This window comes from Brachyhypopomus gauderio, unplaced genomic scaffold, assembly GCF_052324685.1.
Source record: "Brachyhypopomus gauderio isolate BG-103 unplaced genomic scaffold, BGAUD_0.2 sc80, whole genome shotgun sequence".
Lineage (NCBI taxonomy): Eukaryota > Metazoa > Chordata > Actinopteri > Gymnotiformes > Hypopomidae > Brachyhypopomus > Brachyhypopomus gauderio.
The window spans coordinates 252501-272170 of NW_027506901.1; the positions used below are offsets into that span (position 1 = coordinate 252501).

The 19670-nt window shown below is 50.2% G+C and overlaps 1 protein-coding gene across 3 annotated transcripts in view; it reads right to left on the reverse strand.

The window, feature by feature from the left end:
• atrxl (ATRX chromatin remodeler, like) overlaps positions 1–19670 on the reverse strand; it is a 44824-nt gene that overhangs the window by 16452 nt on the left and 8702 nt on the right. For all 3 annotated transcript variants that reach the window (XM_076991033.1, XM_076991030.1, XM_076991029.1), the window contains exons 9-24: positions 18898–19426; positions 15515–16457; positions 15365–15428; positions 9295–9446; positions 8820–8978; positions 8379–8460; positions 7923–8001; positions 7167–7409; positions 6116–6248; positions 4814–4923; positions 4488–4631; positions 2827–3004; positions 1649–1786; positions 1161–1336; positions 628–745; positions 367–473 (exon numbers count right to left, since the gene is read on the reverse strand). In XM_076991033.1, coding sequence (XP_076847148.1) covers positions 367–473; positions 628–745; positions 1161–1336; positions 1649–1786; positions 2827–3004; positions 4488–4631; positions 4814–4923; positions 6116–6248; positions 7167–7409; positions 7923–8001; positions 8379–8460; positions 8820–8978; positions 9295–9446; positions 15365–15428; positions 15515–16457; positions 18898–19426 — 3355 coding nt within the window. The remainder of the gene's footprint in view (positions 1–366; positions 474–627; positions 746–1160; positions 1337–1648; positions 1787–2826; positions 3005–4487; positions 4632–4813; positions 4924–6115; positions 6249–7166; positions 7410–7922; positions 8002–8378; positions 8461–8819; positions 8979–9294; positions 9447–15364; positions 15429–15514; positions 16458–18897; positions 19427–19670) is intronic.

The following is a 19670-nucleotide window of genomic DNA, read 5'->3' on the forward strand; positions in this document are numbered from 1 at the left end:
GTACAGAAGTGTATAGGTGTGTGTACAGAAGTGTATAGGTGTGTGTACAGAAGTGTATAGGGGTGGGTGTGTGTGTGTAAAGAGGTGTATAAGTGTGTGTGTGTGTGTGTGTGTGTACAGAGGTGTATAGGTGTGTGTGTGTGTGTGTGTGTGTAAAGAGGTGTATAAGTGTGTGTGTGTACAGAGGTGTACAGGTGTGTGTGTGTGTATACAGAGGTGTGTGTGTGTGTGTGTGTGTGTGTGTGCATGTAAAGAGGTGTATAAGTGTGTGTGTGTGTGTGCGTAAAGAGGTGTATAGGTGTGTGTGTACAGAAGTGTAAAGGTGTGTGTGTGTGTGCGTGTGTGTGTGTACAGAAGTGTAAACACCTTGTTCCCCTTATTGAGGTCAGCAAGCTGAAGACACCATGGATGAGTCCATATGAGACTGAGAATCTGAAAATCCTGAAACAGCCTATTTACACCATAACCTTCACCTACACACACACACACACACACACACACACACACACACACACACACACACACACACACACACACACATATATATATATATATACAAACACACACACACCTCCTCCAAGGTGTTAAGATCTGATGATGAAATGCTCTCTACATTTCCACACTTACCTGTGTAGTTGTGCAGGTAGTGTCTATACAGCTGACACTGCAGTGATGTCATCCTGATTGACAGGACGTACTCCCGCTTAGGAGGCAGAAAGGGGGTCAGCGCAGAATAGTCCCGCCTCTAAAACACACGTAAAATGAATGACACAAACCTACATGTGCACACACACACAAGTTACATGTGCATACACACACAAAGCTACATGCGCACAAACGCACACTTGTTAACCCACTAACCCTCCTGCATATCTCCTGTGAGCTCTGGCTAACCCTAAACCTGACCCTAAACCTAAACCTGACCTTAACCCGACCCTGACCTTAACCCTAAACCTGACCCTAAACCTAAACCTGACCTTAACCCGACCCTGACCCTAAACCTGACCTTGACCCTAAACCTAAATCTGACCCTAAACCTGACCTTAACCCCAACCCTAAACCTGACCCTCACACTAACACATAACCATAATCTCTAACACATAACCCTAATCCCTAACACATAACCCCTATCACCTGAACACACCCGCCAGGACTCTAACCTGCACACATCCTGCTAGGAGTTCGTGAAGGACGTGGACGCGTTTTTTCATCAGCCTGACGTCCGAGGGGGTGGAGTCAGCACACATGCCGTTCTGGATTGGGTTGATGAAGCGGTTCTGAAACTCCCTCAGAGAGCCGAGCAGGTTCTCCTTGATGAAGCTCACCATGCAGTAATCTACACCATAACATCCACAAACACCATCACTCACGACGGAGCTCAGTCAGGAGTAATCTACACCAGAACATCCACACACACCATCACTCACGACGGAGCTCAGTCAGGAGTAATCTACACCAGAACATCCACACACACCATCACTGTCTGTCTCAAGGTGAACAGTTCATCTAAGACTTCAAGGACTTAACGCTATACTGTCAAGACATCGGGCAGTTGTAAGTGCAGAATGATAGACAGATATGAGCGTCTGGCTGAACAGTTTGACATTTTGCTATCAAGAGGTTAAAGGTCAAGGTTAAAGGTCATTACACTCTGTGAGGTTGTTCTGAAGCGGGGTGCCAGTGAGGACGATTCTCCGGCGTGTGTGTATAGAGCTCAGGGCTTTAAAGATCCCAGAGGCCTCCCTCCTCAGGATATGACCCTCGTCACACACCACGATATCAGGACCTAAACACACACACAGAAACACACACACAGAAACACACACACACACACACACACACACACATCAAAATACAAACGCGCGCGCACACACACACACACACACACACACACAAAAACACACACATGGAAACAAACACACACACAAATTATGGTGGGAAACAATGTAAGAGCTGAACATATTTGAGGTACTGGGTTTCTGCAGTGAAGACAAAGGATATGAAGTAAAACTGTAGACTCCTCCCACTGCAGATGACTCCTCCTCACTGCAGACTCCCCCCCACTGTAGACTCCCCCCACTGCATACTCCTCCCTACTGCAGACTCCTCCTCCCACTATAGACTCCTCCCACTGTAGACTCCTCCCACTGTAGACTCCTCCTCCCACTGTAGACTCCTCCTCCCACTGCAGACTCCTCCTCCCACTGCAGACTCCCCCCCACTGTAGACTCCCCCCACTGCATACTCCTCCCTACTGCAGACTCCTCCTCCCACTATAGACTCCTCCCACTGTAGACTCCCCCCACTGTAGACTCCTCCCTACTGCAGACTCCTCCTCCCACTATAGACTCCTCCCACTGTAGACTCCTCCCACTGTAGACTCCTCCTCACTGCAGACTCCTCCTCCCACTGCAGACTCCCCCCCACTGTAGACTCCCCCCACTGCATAGTCCTCCCTACTGCAGACTCCTCCTCCCACTATAGACTCCTCCCACTGTAGACTCCCCCCACTGTAGACTCCTCCCTACTGCAGACTCCTCCTCCCACTATAGACTCCTCCCCACTGTAGACTCCTCCCCACCATAGACTCCTCCCACTGTAGACTCCTCCCACTGTAGACTCCTCCCCACCGTAGACTCCTCCCACCGTAGACTCCCCCCCACTGTAGACTCCTCCCACTGTAGACTCCTCCCACCGTAGACTCCTCCCACCGTAGACTCCTCCCACTGTAGACTCCCCCCACTGTAGACTCCTCCCACTGTAGACTCCCCCCCACTGTAGACTCCCCCCACTGTAGACTCCTCCCCCTGTGGTGCATGGTATTACCGGGGTTCTGAAGGGCCGTGTGCAGAGCGTCCTGGTGTCTGTGGTACATGGAGCGGTTGCCCTTGGTGAGGACGCGGTACAGCTCATAGCTCACGACCATCACTCCTCCACCCTTGTGCCACCTATCCAGAGCCTCCACCCGACACGACACAGACTTCACCGTAGCCAACTCCACCACCTGACACAGTGTGGGTCAGAACAGACAGCGAGAGTGTGTGTGTGAGAGAGAGAGTTCAGTACAGTGTTTGTGTGTGTGAGAGAGAGAGTTCAGTACAGTGTGAGTGTGTGTGTGAGAGAGAGAGTTCAGTACAGTGTTTGTGTGTGTGTGAGAGAGAGAGTTTAGTACAGTGTTTGTGTGTGTGTGAGAGAGAGAATTCAATACAGTGTTTGTGTGTGTGAGAGAGAGAGTTCAGTACAGTGTGAGTGTGTGTGTGTGTGTGTGAGAGAGAGAGTTCAGTACAGTGTTTGTGTGTGTGAGAGAGAGAGTTCAGTACAGTGTTTGTGTGTGTGAGAGAGAGAGTTCAGTACAGTGTGAGTGTGTGTGTGTGTGTGAGAGAGAGAGTTCAGTACAGTGTTTGTGTGTGTGTGAGAGAGAGAGTTTAGTACAGTGTTTGTGTGTGTGTGAGAGAGAGAGTTCAGTACAGTGTTTGTGTGTGTGAGAGAGAGAGTTCAGTACAGTGTGAGTGTGTGTGTGTGTGTGAGAGAGAGAGTTCAGTACAGTGTTTGTGTGTGTGTGAGAGAGAGAGTTCAGTACAGTGTGAGTGTGTGTGTGTGTGTGAGAGAGAGAGTTCAGTACAGTGTGAGTGTGTCTGTAACTGTGCGTTCACACCGAAAGTGACGAGAGCGACACGGCGACCGGAAGTCATTCATTTTCAATGAGAGTGAGCGACACCCAGCGACGCGACGTGAGCGATTCGACGCGAACAAGTTGAGCTTGGCTCAACTTTATGCAAATGAGCAGTGACGCGCGGCGGCGACTACCAATCAGAAAGTATGTTTGCACCCTCCTCCGAAACCGCACCTCTGACTTTGGTTCCTACTGATTATTTGTTCCGATTGCAAAATGGAGGAGAGATTAATAGTGACTGTCTCTGGATGTCCCGCACTTTACGATGTTTATTTTTGGAGGGAATACTGTTCATTTGTTAAAAAACATCTGCAATAAATTAGCGTATACCCTATTATTGGTTATGATTTTTTAAATTCCTGTTTGATCTTCGGGTCTGGGGTAAAAAGTGAAAAAAAAAAATACATAAACATTTTAGGTTTATATACTATATGTGTTTTATACACACACTATGTTTTATACACACACTCCTTTATAATCGTGTGTCCTGTAATAAATAGATTAAAATAAATACTGCGTCCTGCTTTAAAAACGTGATTTGCATATCTGTCACGTGCTGCATGGAGGCGTGATGTTGGACATGCCCCCACGCGACGCAATGCTGGCGACTCGGCGACGGAGAGCGATTTTATCGCTTTCGGTGTGAACGCACAGTGAGAGAGAGTTCAGTACAGTGTGAGTGTGTGTGTGAGAGAGAGTTCAGTACAGTGTGAGTGTGTGTGAGAGAGAGAGTTCAGTACAGTGTGAGTGTGTGTGTGTGTGAGAGAGAGTTTAGTACAGTGTGTGTGTGTGTGTGTGTGTGTGTGTGTGTCACCTGTAGTTTGTGTGCAATAGGACCACGCTGCCATTTGTCAAACTCGTCCCTCCAGTTGAGCACAGTGTTGAGGGGACACACCACCAACGCTGACTTCAACGGCAGCAGCGGACTGTTCAATACTGTGTGTAAGAATACTATCACCTGAAACACACACACACAATCTGAATAGGAATACTATCACGCTTGCATACACACAATTTAGACTCTCAGGTGCATTCACACACACACACACACACACACACACACACACACACACACACACACACACACACACACACACACACACACACACACACACACACACACACGTTGTGTATCTGTACCTGCAGTGTTTTTCCGAGGCCCATGCAGTGTGCCAGAATGCAGCCGGAGCCGGAGGAGGACTTCACCTTCACCACACTCTCACAGCAACTGTCCCAGATAAACCTCACCCCTACATACACACACACACAATTACACACACACAATTATACACACACACACAATTACACACACTCACACACACACACTTCACCTTCACCACACTCTCACAGCAACTGTCCCAGATAAACCTCACCCCTACACACACACACAATTACACACACACAATTACACACACACACACAATTATACACACACACACAATTACACACACTCACACACACACACTTCACCTTCACCACACTCTCACAGCAACTGTCCCAGATAAACCTCACCCCTACACACACACACAATTATACACACACACACAATTACACACACTCACACACACACACTTCACCTTCACCACACTCTCACAGCAACTGTCCCAGATAAACCTCACCCCTACACACACACACAATTATACACACACACACAATTACACACACTCACACACACACACTTCACCTTCACCACACTCTCACAGCAACTGTCCCAGATAAACCTCACCCCTACATACACACACACAATCACACACACAATTACACACACACACACACACACAATTATACACACACATACAATTACACACACTCACACACACACACTTCACCTTCACCACACTCTCACAGCAACTGTCCCAGATAAACCTCACCCCTACACACACACACACACACAATTACACACACAATTATACACACACACACACACACACACACTTCACCTTCACCACACTCTCACAGCAACTGTCCCAGATAAACCTCACCCCTACACACACACAATTACACACACACACACACACACACACACAATTACACACAAACACACACTTCACCTTCACCACACTCTCACAGCAACTGTCCCAGATAAACCTCACCCCTACACACACACACACACACACACACACACAATTACACACACAATTATACACACACACACAATTACACAGACACACACAATTATACACACACACACACTTGTACACACACACACAATTATACACACACACACACTGTACTGAACTCTCGCTCACACACACACAATTATACACACACACACACACACACACACACACACACACACACACACACACACACACACACACACACACTTCACCACACTCTCACAGCAGCTGTCCCAGATAAACCTCACCCCTTCACACACACACACACACACACACACACACACACACACACACACACACACACACACACACACACACTCACCTTCTCGCTGGTGAGGTTTCAGTTTAAAAAGCAGGCGTGTGTCCACTTGCACCAGACATTCATGTGTTACGTCATCCTGTTCTAGTACTAGAGGGGCGGGGCTAGCCGCAGGACCTTCAGCAATGATCACCACCTAAGAGGCGGAGTGAAAAGCAAATGTATTATGACGATGTCACCAAGGCGCTAGTGGTCCTGCACTGCAGTGTCAGTGTTGTGAGTCTAACGGTCCTGCACTGCAGTGTCAGTGTTGTGAGTCTAACGGTCCTACACTGCAGTGTCAGTGTTGTGAGTCTAACGGTCCTACACTGCAGTGTCATGAGTCTAACGGTCCTACACTGCAGTGTCAGTGTTGTGAGTCTAACGGTTCTACACTGCAGTGTCAGTGTTGAGTCTAACGGTCCTGCACTGCAGTGTCAGTGTTGTGAGTCTAACGGTGCTGCACTGCAGTGTCAGTGTTGTGAGTCTAACGGTCCTGCACTGCAGTGTCAGTGTTGTGAGTCTAACGGTCCTGCACTGCAGTGTCAGTGTTGTGAGTCTAACGGTCCTGCACTGCAGTGTCAGTGTTGTGAGTCTAACGGTCCTGCACTGCAGTGTCAGTGTTGTGAATCTAATGGTGCAGCACTGCAGTGTCAGTGTTGTGAGTCTAACGGTGCTGCACTGCAGTGTCAGTGTTGAATCTAATGGTGCAGCACTGCAGTGTCAGTGTTGTGAGTCTAACGGTGCTGCACTGCAGTGTCAGTGTTGTGAGTCTAACGGCGCTGCACTGCAGTGTCAGTGTTGTGAGTCTAACGGCGCTGCACTGCAGTGTTGTGAGTCTAACGGTCCTGCACTGCAGTGTCAGTGTTGTGAGTCTAACGGTCCTACACTGCAGTGTTGTGAGTCTAACGGTCCTACACTGCAGTGTCAGGACGTATGCAGCATTTACAGGAAATATGATGTGAAGATCACCAGCTCTAAAGCGTATTCTCTTTGTGTAGTGTTTAGTGTACACATTTCTGTCTAAACACACACACACACACACACACACACACACACACACACACACACACACCTCTCCATCATCTCTGTCTCGCTTCCTGCTCTCCTCCAGCAGTCTCTGTCTCTCTCTCTCTGCGAGCCTCTTCCTCCTCTCCTCTTCCTCACGCAGGGCCTCCTGAGTCTCCTTGGCCAGCTGGGTCACCTCCAGAATCCTGCGGATCTTTCTCCTGCCTTTAGGCACGACTGTGAGGTCTTCATCATCATCACCACCACCACCTAGTGTGTCACCACTAGCATCACCACCATCTTCAGCACTCTGAGGAACAGAGGGATGATCACACACACACACACACACACACACACACACACACACACACACACACACACACACACACACACACACGACACCAGATGTAAAGTTCCACATGTGTGTGTCGAGCTCCCATGATCCTCCAGCTGTGGAGGTGTTTCTGCTCCAGATGTTTGTTTTGTTTATGTTTATTACTGTTACACTCACGTTCCTCACGGAACCTGCTGCACATCTCCTCTACTTAAACAGTGGACACATACAGTCAAAAATGCATGTGCGCACACACACACACACACACACCCCCCCACACACCCATATACGCACATATATACACACAACACATGCACGCACACACACACACACATATATACACACACACACACTGCACGCACACACACACACACACACATATACACACATAACACATGCACGCACACACACTGCACACACACACACACATACATACACCACACGCACACCGCATGCACACTCACACCGCATGCACGCACACACACACACCTTCTCCAGAGTTGTGTGACATTCATCACCAACAGCTGAATCCTCGCCATTCTCGTCTTTAGAGATTTGTGTCTTCTGGCTATAGAAAATAGATTAATAACCATTACAAACATAAACCCATCAGCAATCAATAATTCATTTCACTGCAAACACTAGAAATATCATACATCTTTCATCAGCACAGGGATGTTGTTTATAACAATATCTTCAATATCAATTGTTCAGTAGATATAAAAACATTTACAATCATGTCAATGGGAAAATGTCTCTTGACATGACAAATGTCACCAGTTATCCGTGTTCTGATATTTACTAATACCCAGTGTGGGACGAGCACTCATTCACACATTTTATTCTGTAGAACAAACTCAGATCAAAAACATGATACAATAAAATGTCTGAATGAGTGCTCGTCCCACACTGGTGATTCCATTAGTCCCTCATTGGTGGCTTTACCTGACATCTTCATCCTCTGATTGGCTGAGCACTACGCTCAACGCCGACTCCTCACTGGCTGACTCATAGCTGTCGCTACTGACTACACACACAGAGGAAATGTGAGATTAAAAACTGCATTTATGAAAGTAACATGAACATGAATACAAGAAACAAATCAGTAATTAAAGAAAGAAATCAAAAGGTTTGATATTTCACTGCAGCGGTATCATGGCAAAATAAAGACAAAGCAGCACATGTGGATTTATCAGTCCATTTCTAAGACATTTTATGACTCCTCCATTCCTAAGTCAGACATTTCTAATCATCAGATATTACCAAGACATCCTCCTTTCTCAAACTCGTCAGACTCCTGTCATTCGTTTTCAGTTTAGAATCAGCGTAGGAACTTACTCAGTTTTCTCCCTCTGATGAACAAACATCAAAAATAATTTCACTAACCAATGATGGGCTTGTGTTTCTGGTTGTCCCGCCCACTCTCAGCTGGTTTGTTCTTGGGCTTGGCCACCCATGGGGTCAGACCCCGCCTCAGCAGACGGTGACGCTGTTGCAGTATCAGAATCGGACCGTCGGGATCCGAGCTGTTATCAGTGGGCTCACCTACAGACAAAACAACACTTAAACCCGGGGGAGGTGAACACTCCACGATCATGGCATCATGGAGAAACCACGCAACACTGGGCAAAGGGGGCGTGTCCCCTTATGGTCAGTCACTTACTGTCTTCTGCGTTGCCAAGGGGACACTGGGCAAAGGGGGCGTGTCCCCTTATGGTCAGTCACTTACTGTCTTCTGCGTTGCCAAGGGGACACTGGGCAAAGGGGGCGTGTCCCCTTATGGTCAGTCACTTACTGTCTTCTGCGTTGCCAAGGGGACACTGGGCAAAGGGGGCGTGTCCCCTTATGGTCAGTCACTTACTGTCTTCTGCGTTGCTTTTCTCTGCCTCTACTTCATGTTTCCGCTCCAACTTCTCCTCACAGACGGGCTGGACGTCGTCGTCAGAGGTGCTGTCCTGGTCGGAGTCAGACAGATTGGCTCTGATCTTGGCTAAAAGGATCTGCTTAGCAATTCTACAAAGACAGCAGACCAGGACAGGGAGACAGATGGAGAGACCGAGAGAGAGAGAGAGAGAGAAAGAGTCAGTTGTTTTCATTCCCATGTGTCATGTGGTGCAATAGCATCATGATCTGTGGCAGATATGATGGTGCGGAGTGCTGAAGACTTGCAGGGCATGAAGGCCTCCAGGGGGCAGGACGGGGCAGGACGTGATCACCTCACCTACATCATTACTTACACAGCACTCAATGCACTTATTTTTAAATACTTACTTTATATATTGCCACAACCACAGAGGAAACTGATCCAGGATCAGCACTGGTGTTCTAGCAGTGTCCTGCGTGTTGGACTATTCTTGCACGCTGCAGTGTGTGAGAGGCCTTTATGAGTGGACTCAGTCAACTGGACTCTCATGATCAAACTCTCAAACATCAGACTTCTCACGAGGACCTGAATCAAAGGGCTCTAATCTACACCCTCCTCATGTAATGGTCCCGCAGACACGACGGTTAGCCTGGCCTGCTGGGGTCCTGCAGATACAGGACAGTTAGCCTGACCTGCTGGGGTCCCGCAGACACGACGGTTAGCCTGGCCTGCTGGGGTCCCGGAGACACAGGACGGTTAGCCTGGACTGCTGGGGTCCCGCAGATACAGGACAGTTAGCCTGACCTGCTGGGGTCCCGCAGATACTGGATGGTTAGCCTGGCCTGCTGGGGTCCTGCATCAGGCTGCATGGAGAGGAATCAGATCCACTGTGATGTGTTCATACTCATGCTTGTGTTCTCAGTGACCACACACACACACACACACACACACACGAGTGTGACCTTTGTGATCCTTGACCACAGTCTCCTCCCACCCCTAAGACCACCTGATGCAGGCGATACGGTGTGTCAGTAGCATCTCAGCGCTACAGATCCAGTGTGCTACGTTACTGAAGTGACCTACACAGCCCTGTGCTTACCGCTCACCCTGCTGCCGACCCCACGCTCCAGATCCAGCACAGATCCAGTCCTGCTTTTACCACAGCCCCAGGGAGCGCTCCAAAATGGTGCTTCTAGCATCCATTAGCCAGCCGAGTGATCCGTTTAACCGGAGTGGCACTAGAGAAGTGAGAACACGCAGCCCCCCCAGTACGAGTGTGACATCCTGTTACAGCCATCACGTCTTCAACACTCTCAGTGTGAGCTTACAAGAATATAAGAAACTCTCAAAGATAATAATGAATAAGGACACAGACGCAACTAGTGTGGGTGAAGTACTTTATTTCAGCACCACTTACATACACTGAGACTTGAACAGTTGTCTTTATTCGTAATGCATATATCTGCATGCATTTGTTTTATTAAAAATAATTATATTTACAAGTTTAAGACGTGTGTGAACTGCAATATAAAACAAACAAACTAAGGTAAGCGTGCAATGATTGTGCGGGGGGTTTTGTTCACGAGGAATAAGGGCCTGGTCCATTACCAGCAGTGGAGCACAACAGACCCAGGGGAGAGAGACAGACGGGTAAGAGAGATAGACAGACAGACAGACAGAGGGGGGAGAGAGACAGAGAGAGACAGACAGAGGGGGGGGGGGGGGGGGGGGGGAGAGACAGACATAAAGAGACAGACAGACAGACAGACAGACAGACAGAGGGGGGAGAGAGACAGAGACAGACAGACAGAGAGAGACAGCAGACGGGGGGGCTGGGGGGGTCAGTGGCAGAAGCAGCAGGTGTGAGTAGCTTGGCAGAAGAGCTTGGAAAAGGTCCCCTCACCCTACACTGCAGGAGAAACACACACCAAACACAGGAGAGAAGAAAAACAAGCTTTCACACACTTGTCAAGGTTTCCATCTACCCCACTCAGGCCTGGGCTCTGAACACCCCCACCTGAACACGCCCACCTGAGCACACCTCCTCCTGCACCTCCCACCTGAGCGCAGGCCTGTGACGGCAGGAGGCCCGCTAAGAACTTTTAACAAACCTGTCAAATAGGTCAGTCCAAAAACACCTGTGTATTCAGTCATTCATCTTCACAAACGTCATCTACAGACAGACTTCTACAGACAGACACAGACTTCAGTCTCTCCAATTTCATATTGGAGGAAAAAAAATAACGGCTTGTTCAGCAGACTCGGGACCCACATGGGCAGACTGTAGCGTACACACAGATCTAATCCCACACGTGTGCAGACTGTAGCGCACACACAGATCTAATCCCACACGTGTCCAGACTGTAGCGCACACACAGATCTAATCCCACACGTGGGCAGACTGTAGCGTACACACAGATCTAATCCCACACGTGTGCAGACTACAGCGCACACACAGATCTAATCCCACACGTGTGCAGACTGCAGCGTACACACAGATCTAATCCCACACGTGTGCAGACTGCAGCGTACACACAGATCTAATCCCACAAGTGGGCAGACTGCAGCGTACACACAGATCTAATCCCACACGTGGGCAGACTGCAGCGTACACACAGATCTAATCCCACACGTGTGCAGACTGTAGTGCACACACAGATCTAATCCCACACGTGTGCAGACTGTAGCGCACACACAGATCTAATCCCACACGTGGGCAGACTGTAGCGCACACACAGATCTAATCCCACACGTGGGCAGACTGTAGCACACACACAGATCTAATCCCACACGTGTGCAGACTGTAGCGTACACACAGATCTAATCCCACACGTGTGCAGACTGTAGCGTACACACAGATCTAATCCCACACGTGTGCATACTGCAGCGTACACACAGATCTAATCCCACACGTGGGCAGACTGTAGCGTACACACAGATCTAATCCCACATGTGTGCAGACTGTATCGCACACACAGATCTAATCCCACACATGGGCAGACTGCAGCGTACACACAGATCTAGCCCTCTAATCCCACACGTGAAACTCCACTGCAGTGTATCACCTCCAGTTACACTGCACACACTCCAGGGCCAAGCACACAGCCTGTTCATGTACCACACCACACACCACAAACACACACACAGCCGCCTGCCTGTCTGCGTGGCCATCCTCCGGACATCCCCACAGTTGCACCGCTACTAAAGGGCAGTCTAACAGGGTTACTCTGGGCAAGTTTTAATATACTCATGAGTAGCGTCATTATACTCTCACGAGTAGTTTTAATACTCAATATGCTGGATATTTAGTCAATATGCTCTCATGAATAGTGTCTATACTTAACAAGTACTGTCAATATGCTCAAACCAGTATTGTGGATATATTGTCGCAGGTGTCGGCAGTATACTCTCCAGAATACTGCCGATACACTCGTGAGCACTTTATATAGCGCTTTGGTTTTCTGTGCCCTCTTCAACATGAGCTGAGGGCTGTTAAAAAGCTTCTTCCCGTTTATTTGGACATTTTCTATTCTTTTCTATGATTTGTAAGAAATGGACAGAAGAAAAGCAATAATTATTTGTGTTATTTGTGCTGTAACAGGACAGACCTAGTTCTAGCACAGGAACCGGAGATTTAAAACAACAACAAAACAATATACATGACTTCATGAAGCCCGTCACATGTGTGCAATGGCTAACGATACCAAGAAACATTATTATTCTTCATCCTCCCGACTACTCAATGGTAACAGACTAATTGGATAATGACATTTACAAACAGCAACAATAAAAATGTGTAACGTTTCTCTGAACGCTCCCGTACAGAAGCTCAGTGAAGAGCTCAAGACTCCAGCCTGGTGCGGTTCCTCACAGCAGAACACACCTTCTACCATCTTTGAACACAACTTGTAAACGCATTTATAAACTGGAGTATAAACTTTATAAACTGGAGAAGTAAAAATACTGATATGACCCCCAAAAGGTAACGAACACCATTAAAAACTTCTGCCAATCAAAGCCCACTTTATTAGGACGCCCGTTTGTCTACAGACCCGTGATTACAGACTGGACCTCATCTGTGGGTCTGCCCAGGCCACTGGGCCCGCGGACCTGACGGGTCTGAACACAGAGCCCAGCCGAGCAGGCGCAGGTTCAGTTATGCCACTCAACACAGCCGGCTACCTCCAGGACGTGGTACAGGCTGGGTTGCCAGTGGTCAGAATATGCAGCCTGAGAGCATGCGGGGCTACACTCTCCACACACCAGCACCTGTCGGGCCGCCAGCACCAGTGGTCAGAATATGCAGCCTGAGAGCATGCGGGGCTACACTCTCCACACACCAGCACCTGTCGGGCCGCCAGCACCAATGGTCAGAATATGCAGCCTGAGAGCATGCGGGGCTACACTCTCCACACACCGGCACCTGTCGGGCCGCCAGCACCAGTGGTCAGAATATGCAGCCTGAGAGCTTGCGGGGCTACACTCTCCACACACCAGCACCTGTCGGGCCGCCAGCCTCAGGACTGGTGTCAGGCCAGAGGCTACAGTCTGAAACTACGGTGGCCCTTAGCGTCAAAACACAAAAGCACTGTATTTGTGAAAATAACGTAAACCTTTACACTATAAATTACCAGTAACCTCACAACACGCCTAAATCAAAAACACGCCGACTAGAACACGCCAAGGTCACGCAAGGTCACAACGGCTGTCTCAGGGTCATGGTTGCTTGCCCAGGTGGTTTACATCACTATTCTCTGGGTCATCATATCCAACATGACACCCATAAGGCGCAATAATGTCACTAATAACGTGGTGGTGAAGGGCAGAGCATTCTTCTTGCACCTACCGTTAGCAAACCAAACAGCCCTGGTAATGTTTGACAGACAGTACTGCACTTCCAGAAGCATCAGGCAGTGGCCTACAAACACACACACGCGCACACACACACACACCAGACACAGGAGTAAGTGCTCACTGAGGTGTGTGCACCGAAGCCATCGTCTAAAACGACAATTAAATAACTCATCCACACCATATAGAACAGTCACAAAAAAAACGCAACTTACTACTAAAAATAAAGAAAACTGAAGTCACTCAGCTGGAGTTCACACAGACTGAGAGGTGTGTGTGTGTGTGTGTGTGTGTGTGTGTGTGTGTGTGTGTGTAGACCCAGCACTGAACCAGAGTCCAAACGGAGTGAGACGCGTGTGTGTGTGTGTGTGAGACAGAACTCCACCTGTTCCCTCAAGAGACGTACATGTTCAGTGCTAGTGTGACAACTGCTAAGAAGCTCTCAACGAGGTCAACGAGACATGAAATACACACAAGAAACACAATCACAGGGCAACTGACAGCAGGACACGTTTGTGCCCCGCTGCAGGGCTGAGGGGGGCAGACGGGGGCTGTGGGGGGGGCAGACGGGGGCTGTGGGGGGGGCAAGCGTTTGACCATCACAGATTTTCACTTTTCATCTACTCAGCAAACCAAAAAAGCTACCGAGCTGATCAGACTGATCCAGACAATCACACACACCCCACAGACGGGACCATGTCCTGCAGACAGGACCGTGTCCCGCAGACAGTGCACCTTCAACCCTCAACTTATGGAGACTCATGTGACAGGGCATGTGTGAGCATTAACGCGTGTGTGTGTGTGTGCATTAACGCATGTGTGTGTGTGTGAGCATTACATGTTCAGTCTTGGAGTGTGTGTGTGTATATCACACAAGCTTGTGTGTGTGTGTGTTACACGTTTAGTCTCAGCATGTAACGGTTACATGTTGAACCTGAATGTGTGTGTGTGTGTGTGTGTGTGTGTATTACATGTTGAACCTGAATGTGTGTGTTACATGTTCAGTCTGCGCAGAATGAGACCAGTGGTAGCTGCTGCACGAGTGTGTCGTGTGCGTGTGTGTGTGCGTGGCAGTCTGAAGCATGTTTGGTGCCGTGTGCTAGGCCCACTGGGCCTGCTGGTGTGGGGGGGGAGGGGCTGTACTGGGGGGCTCCCGCCCCGCTCCGCTCCATCAGTAGAGTGTGTGTGAGAGGCAGCGGGCCGGTCTGCTCCGTACCTATTCTCCACATCCTCCTCCTCCAGCAGCACAGGCTCCACACAGCGCTCGTCCACCTCCTCACCTGCAGGGGGCGACGAGACATTCAGGGGTTACTCTCCAGGAAGGAGGAGATCAACACAGCGCTCACATTAGGACTGAGGCCCTCACCAGACGACTGTGGGTGGAAGGTTCTGGTGCCCAACACCATCACGTCACTCAGGGGTTTGATCTTCTGGTCGTCCTCGTCCCACTCGCTGCTCTGCTCGCTGGGCGCGTCCTGCTCCCCGCCGTCGCTCGACGATGTCTCGGCCGCCATCTTTGCAATCTTGTGACCCAACGGCCTCTTGACCTTTGACATTTTCTCCTTGGCGTCAGCGACGGAAGAGGAGGAGGACGAGGAGGAAGAGGAGGACCTCTCTTTGCGTTTCCGTAGATTCCGCTCTTGGCACGGCGGTGTGGTTTTGACCAGGCCGAAGAGGCAGCGTTTCCGAACCTCCCGGTTGGCTTTAGTCCCGCCCCCGTTGCTCTCGGGCACGCCCTCTTCCTCACTGGTCGCCACGCCAGCAGCGGCCGTCTGCAGCAGCACGGCGGGAACCTCGTCAGAGTCCGAATCCTCCACGAGTCCGGAGTGTTTGGCGGCGGTGGGCGTGGCCGTCCGGCGACGGCGGGGCGTGGTCTTCACGCGGGGGGATCGCTTACTCCCTTCGTCTGGGGTTACATCGTCCTCCTCTTCGTCTTCATCATCACCGTCTTCCTCCAGGTCCACAACATCCCCTCCCTGATCCATCGCTTCTGTCTTCACCTCCTCTTTTCCCTCCGTAACACCATCTGTCCTCTCCCCCATCTCCACCTCCACCTCCACCCCTTCACCTTCGACCTGGCCCGAGTCCTCTGCCCCGCGGGACTCTGGCTTGTCCACCACAGCGGTCGTGTTGACCACAGAGGCCCCGGCTAGTGGCACCGGCGTCAGCTTCACCACCAGCTCCTTGGTCAGCCCCGTGGCCTTGGATGGGAGGGGCTTCCTCGGACGGCCCCGCCCCTTTGGTCTGGTTGTGTCCACGCCCATGTCGCCTGCTGGTTTGGCTCCGCCCAGCTCTCTGTCCAGGGCTTCCTGCAGTTCAAGCAGAGACAGACTCACTGATCAAAACACTACTTGGCCCCAGTGATTTGGGGCTCAAAAGAACTATTACAACAATACGTCTACAGCAATGAATGCAGCCTTACAGGTGACCGTTACACTCTACCGTTACACCCTACCTCTACAGGTCACCGTTACACTCTACCGTTACACCCTACCTCTACAGGTCACCGTTACACTCTACCGTTACACCCTAATGCTACCGGTCACGTTACACTCTACCGTTACACCCTACCGCTACAGGTCACCGTTACACCCTACCGCTACAGGTCACCGTTACACCCTACCGCTACACCCTACCTCTACAGGTCACCGTTCCACCCTACCGTTACACCTTACCGCTACAGGTCACCGTTACACCCTACCGTTACACCCTACCTCTACAGGTCACCATTACACCCTACCGTTACACCCTACCTCTACAGGTCACAGTTACACCCTACCGCTACAGGTCACCGTTCCACCCTACCGTTACACCTTACCGCTACAGGTCACCGTTACACCCTACCGTTACACCCTACCTCTACAGGTCACCGTTACACTCTACCGTTACACCCTACCTCTACAGGTCACCGTTACACTCTACCGTTACACCCTACCTCTACAGGTCACCGTTACACTCTACCGTTACACCCTACCTCTACAGGTCACCGTTACACTCTACCGTTACACCCTACCTCTACAGGTCACCGTTACACTCTACCGTTACACCCTAATGCTACCGGTCACGTTACACTCTACCGTTACACCCTACAGCTACCGGTCACCGTTACACTCTACCGTTACACCCTACCGCTACCGGTCACCGTTACACTCTACCGTTACACCCTACCTCTACAGGTCACCGTTACACTCTACCGTTACACCCTACCTCTACAGGTCACCGTTACACTCTACCGTTACACCCTACCTCTACAGGTCACCGTTACACTCTACCGTTACACCCTACCTCTACAGGTCACCGTTACACCCTACCGTTACACCCTACCGCTACAGGTCACCGTTACACCCTACCGCTACAGGTCACTGTTACACCCTACCGCTACACCCTACCTCTACAGGTCACCGTTCCACCCTACCGTTACACCTTACCGCTACAGGTCACCGTTCCACCCTACCGTTACACCCTACCTCTACAGGTCACCATTACACCCTACCGTTACACCCTACCTCTACAGGTCACAGTTACACCCTACCGCTACAGGTCACCGTTCCACCCTACCGTTACACCTTACCGCTACAGGTCACCGTTACACCCTACCGTTACACCCTACCTCTACAGGTCACCGTTACACTCTACCGTTACACCCTACCTCTACAGGTCACCGTTACACTCTACCGTTACACCCTACCTCTACAGGTCACCGTTACACTCTACCGTTACACCCTACCTCTACAGGTCACCGTTACACTCTACCGTTACACCCTACCTCTACAGGTCACCGTTACACTCTACCGTTACACCCTAACGCTACCGGTCACGTTACACTCTACCGTTACACCTTAACGCTACCGGTCACCGTTACACTCTACCGTTACACCCTAACGCTACCGGTCACCGTTACACTCTACCTCTACAGGTCACCGTTACACTCTACCATTACACCCTAACGCTACCGGTCACCGTTACACTCTACCGTTACACCCTACCTCTACAGGTCACCGTTACACTCTACCGTTACACCCTACCTCTACAGGTCACCGTTACACTCTACCGTTACACCCTACCTCTACAGGTCACCGTTACACCCTACCGCTACAGGTCACCGTTACACCCTACCGCTACAGGTCACCGTTACACCCTACCGCTACAGGTCACCGTTACACCCTACCTCTACAGGTCACCGTTACACTCTACCGTTACACCTTACCGCTACAGGTCACCGTTACACTCTACCGTTACACCCTACCGCTACAGGTCACCGTTACACTCTACCGTTACACCCTACCGCTACAGGTCACCGTTACACTCTACCGTTACACCCTACCTCTACAGGTCACCGTTACACTCTACCGTTACACCCTACCTCTACAGGTCACCGTTACACTCTACCGTTACACCCTACCTCTACAGGTCACCGTTACACTCTACCGTTACACCCTACCTCTACAGGTCACCGTTACACCCTACCGTTACACCCTACCGCTACAGGTCACCGTTACACCCTACCGTTACACCATTCCAATTATATGTCGTACATTAAAGATGTTTTGAAGGAAAAAACTACTTGTAATTCAATTTAAACTAACGCATATAATTACACCTCCGCAAAATCAATGTATTTTAAACATTCAAAAAAACAAACACATTGTGCGAACCGAAAATCGCATCAATAATTTTCCAAATCCGACAACCTGATATTAACAATTGTTATAAACCCCACCCCCTTCCTCTCCAACACCGCCCCCACACCTGGAGCGCGGTGTGTGCTTGCTGCAGGTCCTGCAGGATGGTTCTGAACATCTTCAGTCTCCCTGCTCTTTCCACATCCTCTTCCTCACCGGCCTCTTCCTCCTTCTCGGTCTGCATAAAAGCCACGAATGATTGGTTCAGCGACGTCGTCATGTCAACCACGCGTTGGACGCGCTGGCACAGGGGCAGAGAGGGCGCCGTGGGGAGTCCCGCCCCCGTTCCGCTGCGACCGGCCCTCTGCCTCCCACGGGTTCCGCCCCCCACAGTTCGACCAAACACAGGCCGGTCAGAGCCCGCGTCAGGGCGGCGCTTAGGGTTCCAGATCTTCTCGAGGTTCTGGAAGACGGAGTCGCAGGCCAAGACGAGGTCCGTGAGCGGCTCCGGACTGCACACGTAACAATACCACTTCCTCTCCTCCTCCATGATGGCGGACAGCTCTCTTCGCCCAAGGTTGCGGAGGACACACTTCTTACAGAAGGCGTTGCTGCAGTAGTCACAGCCAATCAGATTTCCTCCCTCCGCACACCACCTGCAGCAACCACCACAGCAGACGGACACCAGTTCAGATGGAGCTCTAACGCCCCTACAGAATCTTAACCTATACGCTTTCTGACCAAATAGCTACTACTGACACAGTTCACCACAACATCCTGTTTCCCACCTGACGGGCTGTCTTAACCCGACAGAATGAGAATGGGCCTGAAGTCCTGAATCTTGGGCCTACGTAGTGTTTTTTCTACACATCTCGAGAATAGGCTAGCTCTAAAAAATCA